The following is a 27,266-nucleotide window of genomic DNA, read 5'->3' as shown; positions in this document are numbered from 1 at the left end:
GAATTACCTTCGGAGTTATTGTCCGTGAACACCTTTAAAAGTCTTGTGTACGCTCAAGAGGTTAAAGTATATAGCCTTGTAGGCCTATCATAAATTTTAGCATTAGGGAGATCTAGAAGCCGATCATATTTCTATAAATTACCGGTACTTAAAGATACATTAATTAAGAGTTTAATAAAAAGTTGGTCATTTTTGCTATAATAATTCAAATATAGATGATAAAAAAAGAAAATATTGAAAATTTCATTCAAATTACTTCATTCTCAGCCAAGTTATCATTGTTAGTAGTTTTGACAAGGAATGCACATTGGTAACCAGGGCACTGGTATAATCGTGTCTTAGCCTCGCTTTCCCATTTTTAAATTAAATTTTTAAATGGCGAACCGTTTTAATCTAGTTAAAATCTCGAGTATCCTATGCCATCGAGAGTCGATTATGGTCTTGTATGTAACATTTCAGGCCTAAAGAAAGACCTGCAATAGGCAGATTTAGCTCTTGCATGGTGTATGTTCAACCGTGGTTAGCCTACTATTCATCGGTTTTTAATGTATTGTAAATTTTTTATGCACCTATTACCTACAAAAGAATAAATATGCGACAACCCCACGGTGTATGATTCGTTGGCTGGCAACCTATCATTTACCTCACAGAATAACTACACTCAGGAAGAGTCAAGAACCAAGAATGACTGTGAAGGAGTTGGTGAAGGGAGGTAACTCTGTTAACTTTATTAACAACCCGGGCTTCTGACTGTGTACTTAATTTAACCCCTTGAAAACCAGTAAATTTAAAGTTAAACAACTTGTATGATTTGTATGAAATGTTGCACACAGTTTAATCTGAACATATCCGACGTGTTTAGTCAAATCACGTTTTTTTTACCAATGATGTACACCACATCAATGCCCCGTTAAGGATGTCTTATTTGGACTAAATTAAAACATATTCAAACTAATTCATCTCAAATGTTTCCTTGAAATCGCTTTCTAAACAATTTAATCGGAAGAAAACTATATCCCATCGCGTGAGTATCTATGTTAATCAGCCTTGTTTGTCACGTTACTTGGTTGAGAGGAAAAAAAATCCAATTCAGCTTGTATTCAAATGTTTCCTTGAAATCGCTTTCTAAACAATTTAATCGGAAGAAAACTATATCCCATCGCGTGAGTATCTATGTTAATCAGCCTTGTTTGTCACGTTACTTGGTTGAGAGGAAAAAAAATCCAATTCAGCTTGTATTTATTTTTAGTCGATAAATTAAATATCGAAGCCTAAGTACCTTCCTGGATTATACTCTGCAAATTTCATTTTCACAGATTATAGGCAACTGAGCGTTTAATTCTCTCAACGGTCTTATAACCGTTAGACTTATAGCCATTTAAGTGGTGGCACACAGTGTGTCATGGCTTATAATAATATAATTTCATATTATAATATACGTTCAGATAAAAAAATAAGGTTCGAGATGACAAAGCCCTATTCACACTTTTCTGTTATTTGACCCCGATTGCCCTACGGTGAGCAAACCGGTGCCAACAGTGGGGATTCGTGGAAGCAAGGATGTGAAAGGGGGTGATCAAGATTGAACCGTGAGTCGCTACGGTGGTTTTAAAACTGTTGGGGCGAACCGTGTTCAAACCTGGGATATTGTCGCTTTTAAAAGACTAACCGACGCCATTTTGGCAGACAAGCAGTAGGCTATAATACACACCTTGACTACGGTGCCATTATATTACGGTGTAGCCACGGTTTTAGCCAGACAGGTTACAAACGGTTTACTACGGTACGTCCTGGTACAACTACGATTTATCAAAGTTCATCCCGGTCACTACGGTTCGCTATACGGTCTTGCCAGGGGATAATATAGTAACTCAAGGTAGCTACGATGACACCACGGAATGTTCTTTTGCTATGGTTTGCCACGGGTTGCACCGGTAGTTTTAAACAGTTTAAACGGTTTCATTACTGCCTATGCCCACCGTGGCGCCACGGTGTGACTGGGGACGACCCGACGCCCATAAGTCACCGGGGTAGATCGTGAACCGGGATAAACCGGGGAAACCGGTAGTCAAACATTAAAATGCTGTTGTGGTATATGGGATTTCCGTGGCCTTCCGAGGTAAGCCTTGGTAATTGCCGTAATAGTACCGGCAGCTACACTGTAGACCCTATAGTAAAAAAATAATAAACCGAAGTGAAACCGTGAAATACCGCTTTTTTCGCAAACATGAACCCGGTTCGAAACCGGGGAGAACCTGGCTAAAACGTGGCCGATACCGGGAAGGTGTGATCTCCTGGGCTTTAGCTAATTAATGTACATGTACATGTAATATACTCAGGGGAACTAATGATAGACGTAGACTGTGGACATTGACGTTGTTGCTTACAGTGCAGTCTAGTGTTTCTGAAATTATATAAGAACCTAATTTATAAATATCACCCTTTAAACTAAGCTATTACCTGTAGTTATATTTAGTATTTAATTGGCTAACTATAGCTCGTTTTCGCCATAGGCTTATCATTAGAGCGCGTTCCCCCAGGAAGACCAATCATCATTAACTGTCAATTTGTCAGTTTGTAACTCTACCTAATGAAAGGTTGGAGAGTAATTAACCAGTAAAATAAAACAGAAGTCATGAATATAAACAAAATTAGAATATTATATTATGTCTGTGTTGATCTGATGGACTTACTTACAGGCCTCGTTTAGCAGTCGGGCTAGTTTACTAAAATATAATATTATAATTTGTATTGTGAAATGAGTGAGCGAAGCGTGTTTGATATTGACCGTGTCGTGACAAGTTTTCATGAGCTGTATTTAATATATACGCGTTTTCAAATAACAGACATTGAGGTTTTGGTTTAGGGACATACTTGTTAGCTTAGTTACATACACTGCATGGCGAATTATTACATTGGGGCTTGGTGCGAACCTCTATTACAAGTGTCTGGCGGGACAGGGAGAAAACAAACAACATTTTGTTGTGTAATGAAGAACCATTGGACTTCACAATAAATTAAGTGCGTATTGTTGATGCCAGGCGGGACAGCCCCCCCCCCCCAACATTTGTAGTGTTTCTGTACGTTCATTACAGTATAGTTCGAAGAACCATTGCACTTCACAATAAATTAAGTGGGTATTATTGATTTTAACTGATGTTTTGAAGGTTGCTTTATGTTTAGATTCATCTTTAGTTCTTTCCCATTCCGTTGTTGGCCGACACAATTCCCTGGTATGTTCCAGTCTGGGTTTCACTTGTCAGTGCTGGGAAAGAAAAGCACCTAGTCCACCCCACCTGCCCACCCGTGTACTCGTTGGCACCCACGTAAAAGAAAACTTGAATTCGATAAAGGGTAATTCCGCTGTCCTTGCAGAATCCCCACACAGTACATACACTGGAACAAAGAGACAGGGCTTTCGCAACGAATTTCAGCCCAAAACTGCTTTCTTTACTTATCTTCATGAGATAACAATTATGATCTTTAATTCAAAGCTAGGGTTTCGTATCAAGGACGTTGCTGGACGTCATCGTCTCTTCGCACGCCTCGTGTTTACCTGACCTGTGATCCTTGTGTGAGGTAGGTCCAATTTAATGCCACTTACTTTTTTGGACCCGATTCGGTAGGTTTGCCTGTTCTCATTTATTGTCAACACTCTAGATATCAGATTTAAAAAAATGTCTTTAAAACTTGCTATGCGTGTTTGGCTTGCCATAAAGAGTAACCGTATGGAAGCTGTGTTTGGATTTTACGCGTGGTTATTGGCCCTATCACCCAAACCTTGTAAATGACCTACACACCAGTTTTTGAGTTTTAATTTCCATCTCGACGGAATTGGATAGATCTGGAAAACCCCTATATAGCAGATGTTGCCCTTATCACCATGAACCTGTAAACACAGTGTAGGTCAAAGGTTTTTTTAGTTTTATTTTCAAATTGACTGCGCTTTTGGACTAAGCATAAGGGAGAATTATATTTTGAAATTCAATTGCTCATCTATTTTAATATATCGCCCATGTATACCCCCTGAAATCTTGTAAATACTGTATAAGGAGGAACCTTACCGAAATTTAGAATCACACAGTTACTGTCATGAGATACATGAGACCAAAAAAGATTTAACCCATGACACTAGAGCAAACAATGTCCAACACCATAATATTAACGATATAGCAACGGGGGCATTTACAGAAATAGTTTGGAGAAACAATTTTTGTAGATATTGATCCATTTTTTAAACACAACCAAGAAAAGCCTCAAAGCGAAGCTATCAACCATGATTTTGGAAAGTGAAATGATGAAAAACCATTTTATAACAATATTGCCAAGGATATGAACACTGTGCTTAGTGATATCTAAGATTAAGAGGGGTGATTTGTGGGTCCTTCGGCGTGAAAAAACTACTAATCAAATAATATACACATGTTGATACCTACTTATTGTTTAAACAACTTATCTGAAAGTGAAAAGACAAATAAATATCTTATAACAATGCTTAGAGCATATCGTATGTGTAAGAAGTTTTATAGGGTGGTAGGCATGGGTACACTATTTGATTGTTGTATACTTTTCTAACTTTCATTTGAACACCTTAACCTGCAATATGTCAACGGTAAGTTGATTTCTAATCTTATTTTCTTAAATTTTATGATTAATAAAATGCAGTAATTTTAATAAGTAATATTTCTTAAGTTCATATACGTGAAATACTTGAAACACCTATACAGCGTTTTGGAAATCATCATAGGTTGGTAAAAAAAAATGTTTTGCCTTGAAGTGATTTGAGAATCCAGACGGTATGGTAAATTTGAGACACAGTTTTATATTATTTAAGTATATTTTAAAATTTAACGAATGTCTTTTCGAAGTATTTTAAATGTGATATTGTTCAAAGTTAATATACTTTATTTATTGGTGGGGAACGGTAAAATGTATATCTTTAATGTTTTGTAGCGAAAATGTATTAACTATGTTTTATTTAACTACTTGACGTAATATATTCACACATTCTATTGTTTTCTGTTTCTGTTTTATCGATGGTCAAAAAGCATGGGGGCAACATTTTACTTTAAATTTCTACCCGAAGTTAATTTAATGAGCACGATTCATGAACACAGTGAAACAATGAGCAGTTTATCTTCATCGCCCTTTAGTTCATACCAACGTAAGTATACTGTGCAAATTTTGATCATAGTCTGTTTTCATTTTCTATTTTTTACTATTATAGCGAGGACTGTCAGCTCTTTATCTAATCTTGCCCAATGCCCCTTTAAGGCTATTGCAGTCATGTACGTATGTGTTCATGAGAATAATAAATGAAGTTGGAATCCAAAAACACCGTTTTGCGAATGGATATATTATGTGAATTTGTAGAGAACTAAAGATTCCCTGGGACTCATTCGTATAGTTTTACAGAAGTTTTTACGGGAGGTCTATACTTTGCGACTTTTAGTGAAGATGGCTCAATTAATTTTATTCGGATTGGTGTGAACTCGCCGTAAAGTGTATACAGAAACCACCATACAATTTTGTTTGTTCAATTGATTTAGCCCTTGATAAAAATCATGGAATCAATCTGGTATTTAAAAAAATAAACCTGGTGGCATTTAGCAACACATACTGCTGTCATAACTTCAGACTATTGGGTACATGTTTGTAAGGGGCACATGACTATAGTCTGTCAAAACTGTCCACGTAATTTGAAGAGGAGCTTGGCCGATTGTTGGTTACCGATGGTTGCCATAATTTCGCCGTTTAACCCCAAAAAATATCATTGGTTAAATCGTGTTGAAATTGGAAACTGTGAGTGGATGTACTCTTGATACGTGTAGTTTTTACATTTTGAAAACACACTAAATGAAATGTTAAGAGGTGAAATATTTTGATAGGCCTATAGATATATTATTTTATAATGTGTAAAACGTGCTATTTATTATTTCAGGGAGATAACAATCCGGTTTAAGTTTTCCCATCTAGATTAAGTTTTCCCATCTGGATTGTCATCTCACTGAAATAATTAAGACTATTGCAAAAGAAAAATAAACGTATTTTACGTTTCCCGCAAGACATTTATTTCGACTTTATTTTAATTACTTATGAAATACCAAGTACATCGATAATCGTATAAAGGGGGAATAATCTGGTTTAAGAATGAGTTGAATAGAGCAATTTGATTATCAATACTGTTCTATTGCGATATTTGGATCGTATGTCATTTATATTCGTACAATTATCACATTTACTTGTATACTTATCAAACTGAAGCATACAAGGGACAATAAAACATTAAGTCACAACTTTACGCGTGTTTACCTACAAATATGGCGATTAAAATTATACCATATCTACTTACACGATCCCTATTGTGTGATATAAGGCCATCAAAGATATATATATATAATTTAAATTATTTCAGGTTCTTTCAGCGAAGTTTCAGTTGAACCAGATCTACATTTAGATTTATCAGGTAATGGTAATAAAAACATCTATAAAGACAATATTCAGTTTCATTTGATACACGATACAAATCACGAACAAAAACCGACAGGAACCGACAACATCGTTTTTGTCTTGGCAAATAGCGCTCAGATTATTGCAAAAGCAACCCACAATATATATATTATTCTACACGTCAAATCCAAGTTTGAAATGCTTTCATAACATTAAAATTTTTATGGATAATTGAAATTTTGTAATATCCCCATTAAAGGGACAATCTCGATTCTATTTTGGAGAATAAAACTGTTTAATTTTGTGTTAAAATCCCTTAAAATCCTCGACCTTAGAGCCGAGCAACTAACTCAATATATACTCTTCAAAAAAAGTAGGGGATATTCAGAAACAATACAAAACTGAGGAAATGCACTGCTGTTTTTATTAGAGGTAACCAGTGTATGTTAATAACAGGCCAATTGTCTACACATGAACATAAACAGTTCATATGGGCGGCTTATTTGACGGCCCCCTTTCACTCCCAGAGAGATGAACTGTCAAAAGTGAAAATGGACGTTTCTGATTTTTGTCTTCATTTGGGGCAATCTGACCCACTCCTCTTGCAGTGCCACGGCCAATTCTTGCAGTGTTGTCCGTTGACGTCGACGAACACGTCTCCCGATCATGTCCCAGACATGCTCTATAGGGGAAAGGTCAGGACTCATAGCTGGCCAAGGCATACGGACAATATAGTGACGCCGGAGGTAGTCATCACGACACGAGCGCGGTGGGCACGGGCATTATCATCTTGAAAGATGAAACGTCGACCTGAACGTTCAGCAAAGGGCAGAACTATCGGTGCCAGGAACTGGTCGAGATAGTACACACCAGTGACCCTTCCTTGAACAATATGCAAGTCCGTTCTGCCAGCCATGGTGATTCCTCCCCACACCGTAACAGACCCACGCCCGAATCTGTCATGCTGTCTGACGTTAACGTTAGCATGACGCTCATTTACACGCCTCTAAACGCGAGCACGCCTATGGCTGAAATCCGGAATAAATCTGGACTCATCTGAGAACATTACACGCGCCCATCGACGATTACCTCAATTTCTACGCTGCCTACACCATTGACGCCTGTTAGCCATGTGCTGACCAGTTAATGGAGGCACAACACGCGGTCGTCACGCATGCAAATGGGCTGCATGTAGCCGATTTCTAATCGTTTGGGGTGTAACTCGAATTCCTGTAACTTGGTACAAGTTGACAGAAAGCTGATTGACCGTTTGTCCTCGATTTCTCAGGACCTGTGTACGAATGTATCGATCCTGGGCTTGTGTGGTGGCTCTAGGACGACCTGAACGAGGTCTATCATCAACATTGTGTGTTGGTTGGTACCGGTTCCACAGTCTGCTGATCACAGACTGTGACACATTAAGCATGTTGGCTACTGCTCACTGTGTAGAACCCATTTCAAGCATGCCAATAGCACGTTGACGTTCATCATGTTGAACACGCCTCATTGCAAATTAAGCGTAACACACTAAAGCAATGATACGCTAAACAGTAAATCATATGCAAGAACCGATAGGAAAGCAAACATGGATAGGATAAACCAGCACGCAGCAGTTTTCACCAACCCTTCCTTGAAGTGTTAAATTTAACAATGAACCCCTCCCACGTGTATGACGCTATTGCGTGTCGCACGTGCAGTTCAGTGGTTCTGTTGTGGCGATAAGTTCTTCATCTGTGAACATACTCTCAAAGCATGTCAGGTTCCGTGACTATTTATCCCATCACAACCTACATAGGTATTTGCATTTCAATATCCCCTACTGTTTTTGAAGAGTATATGATACGAAACAACTTAAACCCGTCAGTCTTCATCTGGAGATGAATACTGGTGTCCCAAGCTATTTTTTACGATGTCTCGATAAAAATAGACATTTATTTTATAAAAATAACGTGTAGGTGAAATTTACCTTTTGTTATCAAGTACATCACGTGGGCCATGCACTGTATAGACTAGATAACAAACCTCATCTCTCAACCCTCCGTGTTTCACACGTCAGTATATCTCAACGTTTTTAGCTACGTTCTCGTAGCTATCTATGTATATACAACTGGCGGTAGTTTTTACTTTGATGTCCATAGCAGTTATATCTCATAACAACCTGTCATGACATCATCATAGGTTGATATATTCGTTCATATCAACCGCTGATGACGTCATGACAGGTTGATATTTCATATCAACCGCTAATGACGTCATCCCATTTCAATATATTCGGCTCATATCAACCGCTGATGACGTAGATGATCGAAATAATACAAAAAAACACAGAAATAAATTTTTATTCTTTTGACAATTAAAATTTGTTATGGTACAGTTTCTAACATTCAGGACCGAAATAGACGGCGTACTTATCGACATACATGTATTTAGATCGGTTATCCATGTCTAAGACATCTTTCAGAATTTTCTTTTCGTCCACATTGCGATTATTTCTCCACACACTACAAGACTTGAAAGTATTTATCGCCCAAGAGTTCCTTTGTAAAGTATTTTTGGGTACAGTCCACTTAAAACAGTCGGTCAAATCCTTCTCTGAACATACCGAAAACCTTCAATCATGGTTCACTGTGAAAGAATTATGCCTTTTGGTCCAAAGTTTCTGCAGGCTTTGGATAGATCCTCGTCGATATTTGCATTCACATCTATTCCATCGTCAATATGTTGGCTAAAAAGGATTGATTATTCGTCTGACTTCGTATTACTATCCATTTTGTTTTTGCTTTCAATTCAATAGTCCAAAATGGCGACATATAAACAAAAACATGCACGTAATTGCACGTGATTACTTCGGTAATTTTCGCTATTTGGCGGAAACTATCGAGCAATTATCCAATCGTTGTTGCCTTTTAATGGAAGAGCCCATTAAATTTAAGGGTGAAATGGCGTGGTATATGTCGGATATAAACCTACTCTCCCTCGGGTAGGTTAATATCCTATACATAGACCTCTAAAGGAACGGCACTAGATTATCAGGTCACCCATCGAAAAAATTGACCCGAAATCTTAAAAGGGTTTTGACGTTCACGTTCAAACGACTCAATATTTTGAACTGAAATTTTTATACCCCCACATTTTCATGTGGACGTATATTGTCGTCGCGCCTGTCCGTCCGTCCACAATTGTTTGTGGACACCCTACGGGTCACAATTTTTATCCGATTTCAACGAAACTTGAAATATAGGTTTATCCCCCTCAGATCTCGGTTCCTTTCGATATTGGCATGTATAGGACCGTAACTTCATGGATTATGGCCCCTGATTGTACGAAAAATTGCGTTTTTAGCTTGTGGACCCTATAGAGGTCACAATTTTTATCCGATTTTGTTGAAACCTGAAATGTAAGTTTATAAGCCAAAGATCCCGGTTCCTTTCGATATTCGCGCATATCGGACCGTAACTTCCTGAATTAGGCCCCTGGTTGTACGAAAAATCGCGTTTTTAGCTTGTGGACCTTATAGAGGTCATAATTTTTATCCGATTTCAAACACCGTTTGAATATATCACCGTTACACCATAAGGATGGTTGAGTTCGAATTTCATAAAAATCGTACTCAAATAGCGTAAAAATATGGTATATCAATGTTGTGGACCCTCTAGAGGTCACAATTTTCTTCTGATTTTGATGAAACTTGAAATGTAAGTTTATAACCCAACGAACTTGGTTCTTTTCGATATTTGCGCATATCGAATAGTAACTTCTTGAATTATGGCCCCTGATTGTACGAAAAATCGCGTTTTTAGCCTGAGGTCCCACTAGATGTCACAATTACATGTATTATCCGATTTAAAAAAAAACAACGTTCAAATATACCACTGTTACACCGTAATTTTGGTTGAGTTCGAATTTCGTGAAAATCGGACCAAAACTGCCGGACAAAATGGCCGCCCCTCGTAAACATCTGGTATATCAAAGTTGTGGACCCTCTAGAGGTCACAATTTTGATCTGATTTTGATGAAACTTGAAGTGCATGTTTATAACCCAAAGATCTTGGTTCCTGTCGATATTCGGGCATATCGGATTATGACCCTTGAATGTAGAAAAAATCACGTTTTTAGGTTGCCGTCCATGTAGAGGTCACAATTTTTATCTGATTTGAATATATCACCATTGCACACTAAGATCTTGGTTCCTTTTGATAATCGCGTATATCCCAACGTAATTTCCTGGATTATGGCTCCTGATTGCTCGAAAAATCGCATTTTTAGCTTGCGGATTCTCTAGAGGTCACATTTTTTTTCCGATTTTAAAAACCGTTTAAGTATATCACCATTCCACCATAATGAAGGTTGAATTCGAATTTCGGGAAAATAGAAATGAAACTGCCCGACAAAATGGCCGCTCTTTGTACACAAATTGTGTAAAAGTATGCAATACGAAGGTTGTGGACCCTCTAGAGGTCACAGTTTTTACCGATTCTGATGAAACTTCAAACATATCTTTATAGACCAAAGATCTCAGTCCCTTTTGATATTTGCACATTTCAGACCATAACTTTCTAGATTATTGCCCCTGATTGCACAAAAAATCCCGTTTGGGTTTAGCTTGTTCTCTATCCATCTCTTGCAAAATGTGGGCGTATCCTGCCTGGCAGCCGCTGGTTAGACATATTTTGGCATTTAAATTTTATACGTACATATACTTTTATTTCTGAGACCCGTCTTCATTAGCCCAGGTTAGGAGCAGAACAGTAGGACGTTAAACCCCATTTCATTTCATTTATTTCTGAGACTCTGTTAAAATCAGGATGGTCCCTTTAATATTTATCCAAATGTAAACATTTTTATATAAATGGTATAATATATAGACCCACCTTGTATTGCACATGTCGGAAAGTTCATTTCGTATCTTGGTCCTTGTTTGGTTCTTACAACCTGCATACGTATATTAATTTTCATTCAATTGATGTTAGTTATATGGCAGATCTATCTATCACACATTCCCGTAGGTCACCTTTTGCAATAATGTGGACGCTATTGACAAAAAACAAAACAAAAAACGCTATGGTCGGTTCTTGTCGGTGGATAGTCAATCTGATTAAAGCACAGATCCCATTTCATTTCGTTTCTTATAGTTCCAAATTTCGATTTACTTATCTTACTACACTAGGATCTGGAAACTTGCTATATAATAGGCGTCCTAGTTGATAAAAGGAATTAGCCAATGAAACGGTCTGTTACGACGAGTTCTTGGCGTGCCCTGTACGGAACTATGGGTAAACCCATAAAAACGCCAACGCTGATTGATTAATCAATGTCTGACAAAGAGATTTAGCCTCTTCAATGAAAGTTGATATGGCGCAATAAACATAAGGATTCCCTGCAGGGGCTAAGTGAGAGGGACGCAATGACGAGCAATCTGATAAAAACACAGATCCTATTTCGTTTCGTTTTTTTATAGTTCAAAATTTCGTTTCACTTATCTTTACAACACTAGGATCAGGAAGTGTTGTATAACACGCGTTCTGGTTGATGTAAGAGATTATGCAATGAAACGGTCTGTTGCGGATAGTTCTTGCAGTGCACGGAATTGTGGGTATCCCACTAGAAACATCAACACTGATTTGTTAATCAAATATCTGACGTCATAGGGTCAAGAGCCGCGTGTATGACCCCTGACGCGATCTCCCACTACAACCGGTCAGATCTTCATGTAGTGGAGGCCATCGAAAGTATATATATATATATATAAAAACGAAATAGAGATCTGTATTTTAATCAGATGGTGGTTAGTAGAGCTCAAATCTCCATTTACGACTAATTCTAGAATATTTAACCTATTAACAAAATTCTAACAATATCAAACTGGATGTGGGCTTTAAAGTAAACAAAAGTGTGATTAAGTTTTGTGAATCAATGGCAATTTAATAAATTCTTCTGGTAAACTAATGGGGACAAAAGAAACAAATCCTGGGATAACATAACACAAAAATAAAACTTATATAGCCCTGAAAAACGAGTTGTGATAATTGACTCAAACGAAGCTAACAAAACGAATACTAGGCCGTAGTGTGAAATTTCTAGCTAGCTTGCTTCTGTTTCTCCGTCCCGACCATTTTCGGGTGAAAAAAAAAGTACATCATCTAATTCTTCTAGTATTACTTTGTATTGTCACACAACTTTTCTTTTATCAATTCTTTGACGTTAGATAGAACACGTAAATTAAATATGGGCTTACTTGTCAATGTGCAATGGTATTTGAATTTCGCGGTGACTCGGTTTAAACAGATCACGTGACATAATTGGCCAATCAAACATACACGACGAAAAGTTCAACAGGTCATGTGGTGAAAGGTCACCTGCTCTTTGTTTACGTTTTGTTATTAACGGTACATGGCGGAAGGATAGCTAAAGTAAAACTGCATAGCTCGAGTACATTTTGTTAAAACACTGAGCTAAAACCGTTCACTGCGACAAGCTGGGAAAAATTTAAGGTATGTGCTAACCAGTGGATCAAATTAGATGGAAATGTGCCGGAGACAAATGCCGATTTGCTGGAGAAAGCTGAATCAGAACTCCAGTCAGGAATGTGCAGACAAAACTGGGGTATTTTCCCCATTTTTTTGCAAATGCAAGCTGATGAAGATATTCTCCCAAATGCATGACAACCCAGACCAAGGACTACTCCGCCCAAGACCACTCAGACCAATAGAGAAGTCCACTCAGTCAAAGACAGAAGACCACTATGGTTAAGACTGTGTCATCAATATTGAGGTGAAATACAATGTGCAGTACTCATACCCAACAAGTTGTTATGGAGAGAGAGAAATGGGGTTTAACGTCCACTCGACACAAACTAGGTCATTTTGGGACTAACATATGGTTTAATTTTTTATTTCAATAATTCGCTTGCGCGTAGGGGTCTTTAACAGTGGGAGGAAAGGGGAGGACCCAGAGAAAACCCACGAGGTTGGACAGGCGACCCTACTCCTTGTCACGTACAACCGGGGATTCGAAACCACGCCTGTTGACTCAATGACAGGCTTTATGATACAGTGCGCACGTGCTAACAATTCGGCCATCCAATCCCCATGTTATGGAGAAAGTTAGAACCGAAATAGATGAGTTGGTACAAGTGCACTTACATCACCAGTCAAAAAGGGGGCATATTCTGGCGCATTCCTCCCAGGTTGCCTGACTGTAGCTGTGGAAATTTAAACCCCTCTTGTTAAACTCTATTGAACAAATGACAGGGTTAGGGTGACTAGAGATCAAGCACCAAACAAAATTTTCAATGTGAATTTAAATCAAGCTGCATTACACTTTTACAGATAGATCAGTAATAGATGTACTTGTTACAAGTGAAAACTTTCTTGTATGGTTTTGTGTATATTGTTCGAATATAAAAGTGACAGCCAAACATATGCTGACAGTGACATTGATTTTAATAGTGATGATAATTTTGATGAAATTATGTGAGTAGGCCTACACCTGTATACATGTATTTTTGTAAGCGGTTTTTTAATATTACATGTTTTAAATATGTTTTACTTAAATGTACTGTACATGTCAATAAATTTTCATATTATATTTTGTCACTTTATGCTTACTATATGTTTTTATTTTACTTTTTTATTCTAATTCATTTCCGATGGTTTCCCCTTGTCAGTGGTGCAGGCGGAGGGCTGACAAGGCACAAGGACAGCAGTCTATTCGAGGTCCTGTGTATACATTGGTGTGCACGTAAAAAGATCCCTTGGCAGTTGTAATTTGATATAAACGTATTGGCCATAGTGCTGTGCCCAGGCAAAATTTGCTTTATAGCACACTGTATGGCGTATATGCCCATCTTCATTAGACCATTTCATTTCTAATTCATTTTACTAGAACCATTTTACTGTTAATTACTGTTTGTTTTTCTCTTATATGTACTTTTATTTACTGGTTGGTATATATCTTTCAATTTTGTACAGTGTATATGGGCACAAGACCTGATCTCTGTGTAAATACATGTATTCTGTGAATATATGAACCTGAACAGCACATTAGAAACCGTTCTCCAGTATTAATGTATTAATGATGATGTTATTATTATTATTATGTACATTTTTCATTAATACTAGTGGTGTATGGTATTGTTGTGTACGAGGAAATTTATATAATTGCATTTGTTTATTTTTTTAAATTTCTTTCTTTAAATAAATGTAATCTTATACTCTCTTATAGGGGGTTGGGTAGCCGAATGGGTAGCATATCATAAGGTCTGTCATTGAGTCCACTGGCGTGGTTTAGATTCCACGGTTGTACTTGACAAGGAGAAGGGTCGCCTGTCCAACCTCATGGGTTTTCTCCGGGTCCTCCGGTTTCCTCCCACTGCTAAAGACCACTACACGCAAGCGAATTATTGAAATAAAATTGAACCAAAATTACCTAGTTTGTGTCGAGTGGAAGTTAAACCCCATTTCTCTCTCTCTATACTCTTATAATAAGTCTATTGTTTTCTCGTTTTAAAAAAATAGTAAAATTGATGAAGGTGAATTATTATTAATTGTATCGATCAGATCACATGGTATTATTATTTTTGTTTTTTCTTAGCATTATATATTATTATAAGACCGAACCAGTATTTCAAGCATGCCAAAATCGTTTTCATCTGTATTAAGTATATATTTCTCTTGGATATTGTTTCACTGAAATAGTTTTGAAGAAATACTTGTTTCCAGAAAATAAAAGATTCATTCAATCATTGGTGCTATTTCCTAATTATTGGCCATATTTATGCAACAGATCAGGGGTAAGTCGTCTTTACCGTGTCAATGCAACATTTAACAGGTGATATTATCCAGTAATCCCGGCATATTTGCAGAGAAATTCTCTCAGACAAATGTAAACAATCCAACGTGTTCTGTCTCATAAAAGGTATTCACTGGTCTATTTATGGCTATTGACCCTTGACCTGTGACGATCTTTGCTTTTATGGTTTCTGATTGGCTTAGAATTTGATTTTTTCACCCGATTATGGCTACACTTGACAAATATAGTTCGAGACGTAATTCGAGTGCAAGACGTATTGTGCAATGCATCGGAACAGAAAAGTATGCGACAGTGACGGCCTACTGGTTAAATTATGTAACAAAGCGTCAGATTTTCACCCGGAATTTGCTGGGACGAGATGAAACGATTTTCGGGGCTAAATCACAGCCTATACTAAACAGTGCATGGAATCTGCTAAACTTAACATAGACAGAATGAACCATACATGAATACAGAGCAGAAACAAACTACTTTTCACACAACAGACCTTAACATATGAGATCATAGTGAAAAATGGTGTCAGAAGTAAAACCTAAGAAAAGGCACGTATCCTCGTCCATGATACCCATATCATTCTATTCGAGGTGTTAAATAAAGATAAATTACTAATATTTTCTAATTACAGGACCAGATTTATCTAATGTGAGTAAAGAACTAGAAGAATATGTAACACAACTGAAGGATAGTGTTGGTAACATGAAAAATCAAACACGTACACAGAACAAGTAAGACTAATCGTCCACGGGCCGGTTGATAAAACTCAGTTATTTTAACGATCGTTAAACTCTAACAGATCGTTATCTTGCTAATGTGTCGTTTGTTAACTGTCTGTTAAATTTCTGTTGCTGGAAAGTCAATTTCATTATCCGTTAGCTAAGGAGATATCGCTTTACATGAATTTGATTGGTCATCTCCTACTCGTCTTTTTGATATCAAAAAATATCAACACTTTATCAACTTGTGTTGATATTTTTTGATATCAAAAATGAATGGTAGGAGATTCTCTATATGTTACAAATAGTGAAGAATGGAACACTGAAATCATAATCTTATCTTACCGAACAGTTTTTCGAGTGACATGACATCCCGTGATTCTGGTTCGGCAGCCATATTAAACTAACAGAAATTTCGCATAGCAGTTGGGTTTAATCAAATCATGTAGGCTAATTATACGGTAAGGTTTAACCTTTATTTCAATGGGAATTGGTTTATATAGAGAACCTCCTACCAGTTGATAAAGTAACAAAAAACGAGGCTCTGCCGAGGTTTTTTTACTTTATCAACGAGTGTTGATATTTTTTGATATCAAAAAAGACGAGTAGGAGATTTTATTTATCACCCAATCCCTTCTTACATGCACAAATAGATAAATATAATTCTTTGCTGTAGATTTTACTTTTACTGAACATTAAGGCGTAGTGATACATCATTTTTTGACAGCAATTCAACCACTGCAAAGTCCTTTATATTGACCCAGTGTTTCCATCAAGGTCAATTGAATAACTATAGTTCATTTTTAATAAAAAAAAAAAGAGTTACTTTTAATAATAAATGAACTGTTCTTTGAAAATAAAAAAAAGCAGTTCCTTTTCAACTGACCAATCAAATTCATGTAAAGCGATATCTCCTAAGGAGATATCGCAGTAGATTATGAAATATATCACACAAGCGATATCTACTGTAGAATGTATTATTGGGTGATAATATATGTTAAGCTATGTACAGTACAGTTTGGGGTTAGTGTTATTGGAAATTAAGGGAGTTATAGGCCAGTAACCTTTTTTTTAAGTCAATTGACTAAAAAAACTTGCTCAAAGGAAGGCCTTTGGACGGTCCACTACTGTGGCTGGAGCAAGACGGAAGACATCAGTAGTCGAACCATTTCTAAAAATTCACTAGCGCTAGCCTGTTCAATCCTCTTGTTTGTAATTAAAACAACATGAATGATTAGGCCTAGTGTGTAAAATTAGTATTATTAGTTTTTTTAAATGCATAATAGTTGTTCGTAAAGTATGGGTGTATTGAGAAAGAGTCCGACTTTAATAGAATTTATGATAAAAAGATAATATTGTGTTATTTTTCACGGACCCCAATGTCATGCCGTTGATAACATTAAATATTACAGTCTGATGGCGCTATAAAGTCTTTATTTTAACCACACCGCATAGAAATTTAGAGAAATTTAAAAGTTATTTAAAATATTTTAAAGGTAGTCTCTACCGGCTCAATTTAAAATTAGTTTTATGTACAACTGATCGCTTTAGATCCCTGTCCACGATTTCTTCCAAACACTCTACAGACTTAATTTAACATCTGGTTTCTTGTTTGATCTTTTTCAAATTTGCAGGGAACGTCCATTGCCAATTGGGTTAAAAGAAATAAGAACTGGGATTGAACATCCTACTTTTCTGAACATATTACCAATATTTATAGTTGAATTGATTTGTAATAAATATGAAATATTATAAAAATTCAAACATAATGCATTCTCCGGTCTGCCGGTTCTGGCGTTTAACGTCCACTTCTACCAAGGATGATATCGTAGACAAGTGTTTCCTAAGAAACTTGCCAGAGGAAGCCACAAAATAGACTTGATCCAACTTATTTGGGTAAGACACAGTGTCTTTGTAGGGAAGCACCAAAGATGTGAGCGCTTAACAGGCAGCACATAAAGTTTTTGGCTCTTCAGTTTTTGTTAATATTTACAAGTTTACAGATATTTGAAATATATTTTTGGGACTAGTCGGTTTCCAAAGTCTTTCTGACTCAGGATTTAGTTTTGTGAATGAAAACAAATGGATTACTATGCTATTTCGGATGATATTTATGTTTTGTTTCTGGATAATTCTGAAAAGTTACAGTGAACTCATATTTAACACCCAAGCTCTGCTGATTTCCACCAACCAGATTAATCACTACAATAGAGACGAGCTATTGAACATAAACTCAGTAGCAAAAGATGTCATTAAACTAGATCAATCTGAAGTGACTACTTTTCGACAAATTAAGCCTAGATCACCATGGTATTCTGAGGTCATCTCCCTAGATAAAAATGTTTTCTTTAATGGCCAAGCGTGATTATGGGAACCTCCCTGTTGTTGATAATGATACCGAGTCCCCCTGGAAAAAGCAGTCAAAACACGTTTATTTGATCATCTTGAAAAAAACACCCAACTTATTCTGTGAATTTCAGTCAGCTTATAGACCTCATCATAGAACTGAAACAGCCTTAAACAAAGTCGTTAACGACCTTAAGATGTGTGTCGATAAGGGACATGGTTCATTGCTGATATTGTAAGATCTTTCTGCAGCTTTCGACACAATAGACCACCAAAAAGTGCTTTTTCGTCTTCAGAAAGAATTTGCTATTAATGACGCTGTTTTGGAATGGTTTAGATCTTATCTGTCATCTCGCCATCAATCTGTGATTTTCAACTCAGACAAATCAGAATGTGTTCCTCAAGTGTGTGGTGTTCCTCGGGGTTCTGTTTTAGGACCTGTTTTATTTACAATGTATACAAAGCAGCTTGGAGATGTTCTTAATCAAAATTCTGTATGTCACCATCTTTATCTTTAGATTCGTTTACTCCTGGATCAGGAGGTGCTCCCAAAAATGGCTACCAGTATCGGACAAATTAAAACCTGGATGAATTTAAATCGCTTGAAATTAAATGCAGATAATACCGAAGTTATCCTTTTCGTCCCCAAAACTCGAATTTCGGACTTTCAAATTTAAAATTCGACATGGGAGATATGGTAAATTTATTTAAGGTATTACTAGATTATGGTCTGACCTTTATAAAAAAAAGTTGATGATCAGTGTAGAAAACGCTACTGCCTTCTGAAGAACATCAGTTCCATCCGCCATGTTCTCACACAAGATTCAGTTTCAGCTCTAGCGCGATCATTAATTCTATCGCGACTAGACTATTGTAATGGTCTTCTCACCGGCCTACCTCAAAATCAACTAAATCGCCTTCAGCGAATCCAAACTCTCACAGCAAGAATGGTCACAAGATCTCCATATCATTGTCACATAACTCCAGTTCTCAAAACCCTTCATTTGTTACCAGTCAGTGCCCGGATAGACAGTAGCGGATTATCAGTGAGGCTGATGAGGCTGCAGACTCAGGCCCAAAGATTTCGTAAAAAAATTTTTTTTAGACTTGTCTGATACGATTAAAAACGCATAGACAATGAATGTTAGGGGGGTGGGGTTTAGGCCCAACGGGAATCAACATAGGTCCTCACCCGAAATTAATTAGGCCCACGCCATTTTAAATAGGCCCTATTGTTTGGAGATCTGATCTTATTTTTTAAACGTAGGCCTACAATGTATTTAAATCCTTGTATATATTGTATCCACGTGACGTCATGTATGGGCATATAAAGTTACATTACCAATATCAAACGACTTTGGCTTAAGAAAAAATATCTAGCGAAAGATCTTGCGCTAGTTTCGATGTAAACACCCCATCATGAGGAAATATTATCCTTGAAAATAGGTGTATTTACAATTGGTTTCCGGTGACGTTTCTGCTGTCAAAGCATTTTGTACGACAAATTTCAATAGTTATAACTAATATTTTAATAATATTATAACCTCAGTAACGAATCCCGTTTTTAATGTTAGCAACTACCTTGGCTCTAACTTTAAAAACTAAATAGGCCCTCCAGCAACTGCCGCCTCAGGCTTTGGTGGAGCTTAATTCGCCACTGCGGATAGACTTTAAAGTACTCTGTCTAACACATCAGTGTGTCAGTGGAGAGGCCCCTGATTACCTCGGCAAATTAATTCAACGGTAAATTCCAAAAAGACAGTTGCGTTCAAACAATCTCAATCAGATAGTGGTAACAAAGTAGAAACTTGCTACCTTTCGACAAAGAGCGTTTGCTGTTGCAATGCACTCCCAGTTGAACTCCGTTTAATGAATTCTTTATCAGTCTTCAAATCGCGATTAAAAACTCATATTTTCAAAATTCACTACAGAAATTGACAAAGAAAAACTTAGAGCCAAAAGACCCTTGTATAGTTGTATGCGCTATGAGCACGATTTGTGGATTGGGCGCTATATAAATGGACATATTATTATTTATTATTATTATATTTCATCGGAGGGAGAGGCTCCGGCTGGTGGTTACAACACGTCGGCCGCATTTTTAGGAGCCGAGGATGCCAGTGCTTTCATTTAGAATTCATCAATTTCTTTGTTTACATATTCTTATTTTTGAGAAGGATTTATCAGTAAATGTTCATTTGTAGTCATATCGATCAAGTAAAATGAAGCCATTGCACATGTAACTAACTATCAACTTCCGAGGCGAGAGTCGCCGTTAAGCCGGAGCGACGAAAAGGTCGCCGAAAATGGCGCCGATTTTTTTCGGCGACCTTTTCGTCGCGCTGGCTTAACGGCGATCCTCGTGTCGAAAAAGTCGCCGATCGTCGCCCTTTTCGTCGTGCTGGCTTAACGGCGACTCTCGCGTTGTATCTAGAAACACGATGATCTAAATGGTCGCTTTCAGCCATGTCGCTTTCAGCCACCATAGACAAATGCCACAGTTAAACCGATAACGGAGCTCAACACCTTCAAATATAACGGCAAGTTAAGGACAAATTAAAAGTTAACGGGGCTTCCAGTATCAGACTTTCAGTTAAATTTAACGATCACTTTACCCCATGTTAACGAGTCGTTATAAGTTAACGGAGCTTTGAACAACCGGCCTCAGAAATTTACGATATAGGTTAATAATTGATTTGTGTTGTAAGATGGCAATCTGTCCTCATGGAAAATAACTTCTACAGATAAAGCCAGTGTTGAGATGTAACCGATTTTGTGCCCCACTAGTCAACACAGTAAGTGGTCTAGTGTCGCGCTTCGCTAGTCGGTCACCTCTGGCTTGCGGTTGTGGTTACGATTCCTGGGGTAAGCGTATGTGGCTTGGAGATAGGGGCATCTTCTCAACCCCGTGGGTTTACTGTAGAAAGTGAATTTCTGTATGGAGTCTTAAAAGACGTAGTTTCAATACGGAAAAAGTTAAATGTGTTAATGATAGGCAGCGATTCCTATGGATATTTTTGGCGAATATGTACGGAATATTTTGTCGTCGGTGGGTGGAAAATGGTTAGAATATTGTGTAATGACAAAGTGACTGTCAGGTGGAACCACGTGGCAACTCTTACGAAATAAAATGGTTACAGATAAAAAGTACTCAAACAGAACTCAAGAAAGTGGTCACGGGTGTGTCAGCATCGTCACGTTCACCCTTAGTAGAGGACTGGGCAGTAGATAAGGATCAAAACATTTTGAACGTTATGCTTGCTGTCCATGGATTTGGGGTGTTATGTACTAATAGGATATGAATAGTTTCTACAAGGCGATTAAAATGTCCGATTACCACGAGGTAATCACGTAGATTAAGTAGGCACATGCGGCATATTTTTTATGACTTTTTTATATGTCGATGGTTGAGCGGGAGTTATTTATTTTTTCCCACCAAGGCCAATAAAAGAACTGCACGCGCAACCAGTTTTGGGTACGGACGGTGCCCGAGAAACAACTTATTTTATTTGTGTTGCGTAAAACAATTTCTAAATAGAATCTAAGATTGAAATAAATTAAAGTAGCTAAGTCTCTAACTCAATATCATGGAAAATCTTCGACATCGAAAATACGAATTATTTGTCAATTTAAATCAACATTGATGTTGTGATCTTACCGGGAAAAAATGGGCTTCTGATATCTAATAGTTAAGACAAAATATACACTTTACCATTGGTACACGAATCGTGTACCATAATGCGTTTCAGCGCCATTTGTAACAAGGGGCTCGAAGAACGAGGCTAGACATATTCCACTAGTCATGTAAAACGACGACGCCATATTCTTATCTGGGGAGCATGTGCAATAAATATTATCGGTGTAGACTGGAATAACACGACGCTAGAGAGTTCTGATTGAGACTTCTGGCGTATTTCGCTAAACATAACTAATTTGAAATTCTAGTAAAACAGAACGATTGAATGTAAATCAGTTTATATACATTCATACATTATTATATGCGTTGCGACCCGTTAGTGTCAAATTCTAGGTCCCAAATATACTCTTAAAAAAAAGTAGGGGTTATTGAAATGCAAATACCTATGCAGGTTGCGATATGATAAATAGTCATGGACATTTGACATGCTTTGAGAGTATGTTCACAGATGAAGAACTTATCGCCCCAACAGAACCACTGAGCTGCACATGCGACACGCAATAGCGCCATACACGTGGGAGGGTTTCATTGTCAAATTTGACACTTCAAGGAAGAGTTGATGAAAACTGCCGCGTGCTGGTTTATCTATCCATATTTTCTTTCCTATCGGTTCTTGCATAAGATTTACTGTTTAGCTTATCTTTGCTTTAGTGTGTTACGGTTAATTTGATCGGGGGACGTGTTCGTCGACGTCAACGTCAACTGACAACACGGCAAGAATTGGCCGTGACACTGCAAGAGGATTGGACGTTTGACTAGGAGCATGCCACGGCGAATTGCTGAATGTCTGAGGATTGGTGGAGCAATTACTCATTATTAAGACAAAAATCAAAAACGTCCATTGCGAGTATCTCTTTGCGAGTGAAATGGGGCCGTCAGATAAGCCGCCCATATTAACCGTTTATGTTCATGTGTAGGCAATTGGCCTGTTATTAACATACACTGGTTACCTCTAATAAAAACAGCAGTGCATTTCCGAAGTTTTGTATTGTTTCTGAATATCCCCTACTTTTTTTGAAGAGTATATTAGCGATTTAGCTCCTTTAAAAACAAATTATTCCGTAGTTAATTGTTTTATTTAATTAGGGGATTAAGGAATAAGTCAGACATTAATGAGTACATATCCCGTTGTGTATAAACATTCCTAATATGCATTCCGTCAATGTGACGGCACTGGGTTCTTAGGGGATTAAGACTGTTTTCTACAATTGGCAAAGTCATTTTTACGGGAGGTCTATACTTGCGACTTTGAGTGAAGATGACTCAATTAATTTTATTCGGATTGGTGAGAACTCGCCGTAAAGTGTATATAGAAACCAGTGGCTATAAGTACATAAAATTTGGGTTGTTCAATTGATTTAGCCCTTGATAAAAATCATGGAATCAATCTGGTATTATTAGACTTGAGTGCCGCTTTTGATACCGTCAGTCATGACATCATCTTTAAACGCCTTGAAAATATTGGGATAAAAGGATCAGCCAAAACCTATCTCTATTGGTGTACCACAAGGTTTGGTACTTGGATCTTTGTTGTTCATGATATATGTTCTTCCATTAGGACAGCTAATTAGACGCCATGGTGTGCACAATCACGGTTTCGCAGATGATACTCAAATTTATGACTTCTTTTCGATGAATGAACCTGATAGTTTAAATCATGCCTTGAGAAAATTAGAAAATTGCCTCGAAGAAATTCGTTCATGGGTGGCAGTCAACAGTTTAAAACTTAATGATGAAAAGACATAATTGATTATGATTTGTCTGAAACATCAGTCAATGAAGTTGCCTCCAGATGTGTCGATCGAAATTGGTGATGTGGTAATCGGACGAAATGATAAAGCAAAGAACTTGGGCTATATGTTTGAAAAACACATCTCCAACAGACCTCAAATGAACAGTATCGTAAGCAAATTGGATTCCCAGTTGAGAAATATTTCTTAGATTAGAAAGTGTATGAATAGGGACTGTGCCATCAGTGTAGTTTCTGCACTTGTAACCTCGCATCTATACTACGCTAATTCATTATTAGCTGGAACACCGGACTCGGATTTACACAGACTGCAGGTTGAGCAGCATAATGCCACTCGGATTATATGTGGAGCTCGAAAAAGGGAACATGTCACACCATATATGAAAGATTTTTTAAAATACTGTGCAACACATACAATTTGCTATACGCCGATTCCCATCCAGTCTATCTGAAAGAACTTCACACATATTATTCAAACCAACGATCAGCCGAAATCAGCCGATGACAGAACTCGCATTTCGCTCCCAAAATTTAACAAACGAGTTGGCCAATTCTCATACCCGTGTAATCCAGCCAAACTCTGGAACAATCTTCCTGTAACCACGAGACAATCAAATTCGTATCCTATATTTAAGTGTAACTGAAAACTCATCTTTTCGGACAGTGTTATGATTAGTCTTGTGTTTTTTTGTGAAGCGTTTAGAAACATTTTCATATATAATGTAGCACTATATAAATGAAATGATAATAATAATAATAAAACACCAATTTTACTTTTATTTTAATTGAATACTGTAGCAGTGAGAATCTTCGGTAATAATTAAAGACCGGAACTATGCTTGAACCTATTTATTACATTAAACATCATGTACGGAGAACATAATGTCCCAGCGCATGTCCGACAAGCAGAATAACTGTCCTGGAAACGAGATAAAACCTAGAATGTTATATAAATGTACAAATCGATATTTATAATAAAATGGTATCTTAGGAATTTACTATATACACTTATGTTGCTAATAACAATTAAAGAGGAAAGATTATGTAAAAAAAAAACATTGCAATAAAATAAAACAATAAGATAGTATAATTAAACTCATTAATGTCTCAGCTGACATTAGATTAGTAACTTAACCTCTAATTAAAATGAGGGATTAACAGAAATATAAGAATAATATAAATGTTTAATTGAATGGATGAATAATGAACGAACGGATTATTGAAAGAATGAAATAGAAACAGTTTATAAATTTATCACCATTATAATACCACGAATTTGTACTGAATTACCCATGGATTGTCTTGAGTCACTCTACTTTGTACGACATTTTCGAGCATCGATTATTATTTGGGAATGCAGCTGTAATAGTCTGATTGGATGGTTGGAATTCAGGTCGGCCTTGAGTGGGATTTTGGTTACAAAACCATTGGACAACTTTGGAGTTGCTTAACTGAAGTTACTGTATTCAGGGGCTGAAATAGCAGGAAAACGCGTTTGCGGCAATTTAATTTTGAAAACATTTTCCCGACGATCCCGTCACCGTGAACTATAAACGATTGATTGGTTAATTGAAATTCGAGTCAGCCACGTAAATTCATGTTCCTAAAGCAACGATCGCGAGTTTTACAACATCTAGGCGTTGCAAGGCTGGTCTGCGATTCCCGAACCTATACCTACGTTATCTCCCTTTAACGCAGACATATGAACGAGGTTGTGACACAAACACAATCAAATCAAACATGGCAACCTTGACAATGAACGAACCTTGAACTTTGCAACTCGATTATCACAGGTAGACATGTTAGCTTGAACGCTCGAGACTTGGTACTCACGATCATCGATGAATCTGTTCGGCACCCCATCTGGGTCAGTAGCTAATCGAAATTAGTGCCGAAATATGCAGGGTATTACGTGAAGGGCTTGATAAGATGTACAGAGTTAAAGGGAGACCAAGCCTTCTATTGAGGATGTCTAAAGTTGCTATAATCACGGGCTGGAATAGCAGGAAAACGCGTTTGCAGTCGTCAAATTTACCAACAATTTTTTTTTGGGTTGGTTGGGGGGGGGGGGAGAGCTTAACCCAATTTTTTTTTCGGGCATTATGGGTTCTTCCCGCCCCTCCTTAACAGTCATCGAGTCCGTACGCCTATGAGAGTACTCTCTTGTTAGTGTTCTGTTCTCTTCTATCTTCATTGTCATTAATAATATTCGTTTCCTGTATATTTCAGGTATATCATTGAACTTACGTTGAAATATGAAAGTAGCCTTGATACTATTGTAGAGTTAAATGAGAAAATACGTTCATTGGAAAAAGAAGTACAAGATTGGAGAATAAAGGCCAGATCTCACGAATTAAGTTCATCAATGTACGAGCATGACGTCAACGAATTGAAAGATACAATAGTCCTTCTTCGACGAGAAAGTATAGATTTTAATCAGCATCATAATGATGAACCGATTGTTGATTCTACTGAAAGGTTGGAACTGATCAAAGAGTCGCCAATGAAGGCAAAACTAGGGGTGAAAAAGGGTATAATTCACAAGAGCACCAACGACGTTTCAACACAGAAAAAACTACACAAATCTCAAGTACAGAAAACAAACAAACAACTGAACATAAAACCAAATACAGCAAACAGAGATTCGATTTTAAATCCAAACAAAACTTTGCAGAAATATGGCGCCAATTTTTTAAAACCCGAAGATATAGATGCCTATAAAATTAGACAACGTCCGATTGGTGGAAGTACCGCAATGATTAACATACCGATAGGTGCACCAATGACTCTAAGGAACAAAAACCCCAAAACACTGCCCGCTTTACCCAAAAGGCCGACCTTTTCGAAACCTTCACGTTCGTTTCCGGGTCGTTTTCCAGATGGAACTCCACGATTATCTAGTCTAGTAGGTGAGAAGAAATATAATTACAGGAAAACACCCAAACTGTCATCTACTCAGCCAAGAAGTACAGACACAATCGTAAAAAGTATAACACCTGAAAGAAAACCCAAAACACCATTCAAAAGTCTTCTTAATCGTAGACCCAACACTTAAACAGCCAAAATCTAAAGCATTAGAAACGATGTTTTTTTTATCTGTGAACATCTATATTGCGTCATAAATATGTACAGAATATACGCGAAAGATGACTGAAACAAGCGAACGTTGTATTTTCGCGCCTCAAGTGGCTGTATATATTGCGAAATAAATATGTACAGATATAACTTGAAATGTGATAGTTGGCAGTTAAAGTGGTTATGACAAAAATCATTAGACCTACTATGTGTCAGGAGCGAAAACAAGGGAACTACGGGTCGGGTGAGAATGGGTTGGTTAATAAAATTTAATTGCATACCCCCCCCCCCCCTCATAATTGTATACGGTATTCAGTTGTCACGTTATAAAAAGAACATACTAAATTTAATATCTAAATATCTGACACATATTTTAAAATGTTTTTTGTTTATTACGTGTAAATAATTAATATTAGAAAAGTTA

The 27,266-nt window shown here is 37.2% G+C and overlaps 1 protein-coding gene across 1 annotated transcript; it reads left to right on the top strand.

Annotated features, from left to right (window-relative positions):
* Positions 1 to 5,067: 5,067 nt before the first annotated feature.
* On the top strand, positions 5,068 to 27,142 carry LOC126816319 (uncharacterized). The gene is made up of 4 exons (XM_050542741.2): positions 5,068 to 5,164; positions 6,416 to 6,466; positions 15,887 to 15,986; positions 25,997 to 27,142. The coding sequence occupies exons 1-4, from the start codon at positions 5,095 to 5,097 to the stop codon at positions 26,820 to 26,822; spliced, it is 1,047 nt and encodes a 348-aa protein (XP_050398698.1). The 5' UTR covers positions 5,068 to 5,094; the 3' UTR covers positions 26,823 to 27,142.
* The last annotated feature ends 124 nt before the right edge of the window (positions 27,143 to 27,266 follow it).

The sequence above is a fragment of the Patella vulgata genome, chromosome 3 (genome assembly GCF_932274485.2).
Source record: "Patella vulgata chromosome 3, xgPatVulg1.2, whole genome shotgun sequence".
Classification (NCBI taxonomy): domain Eukaryota; kingdom Metazoa; phylum Mollusca; class Gastropoda; family Patellidae; genus Patella; species Patella vulgata.
Note: the sequence above shows the minus strand (reverse complement) of the source record. Positions and strands in the feature narration are given on the sequence as shown.

Excerpts from the sequence above, each read along its gene's own strand:
- LOC126816319 (XM_050542741.2), top strand. The coding sequence starts at position 5,095 with ATGAGCACGATTCATGAACACAGTGAAACAATGAGCAGTTTATCTTCA. Across the intron at positions 6,467-15,886 it reads TCTACATTTAGATTTATCAG|GACCAGATTTATCTAATGTG; the intron begins GTAATGGTAATA and ends TTCTAATTACAG. Across the intron at positions 15,987-25,996 it reads CAAACACGTACACAGAACAA|GTATATCATTGAACTTACGT; the intron begins GTAAGACTAATC and ends TGTATATTTCAG.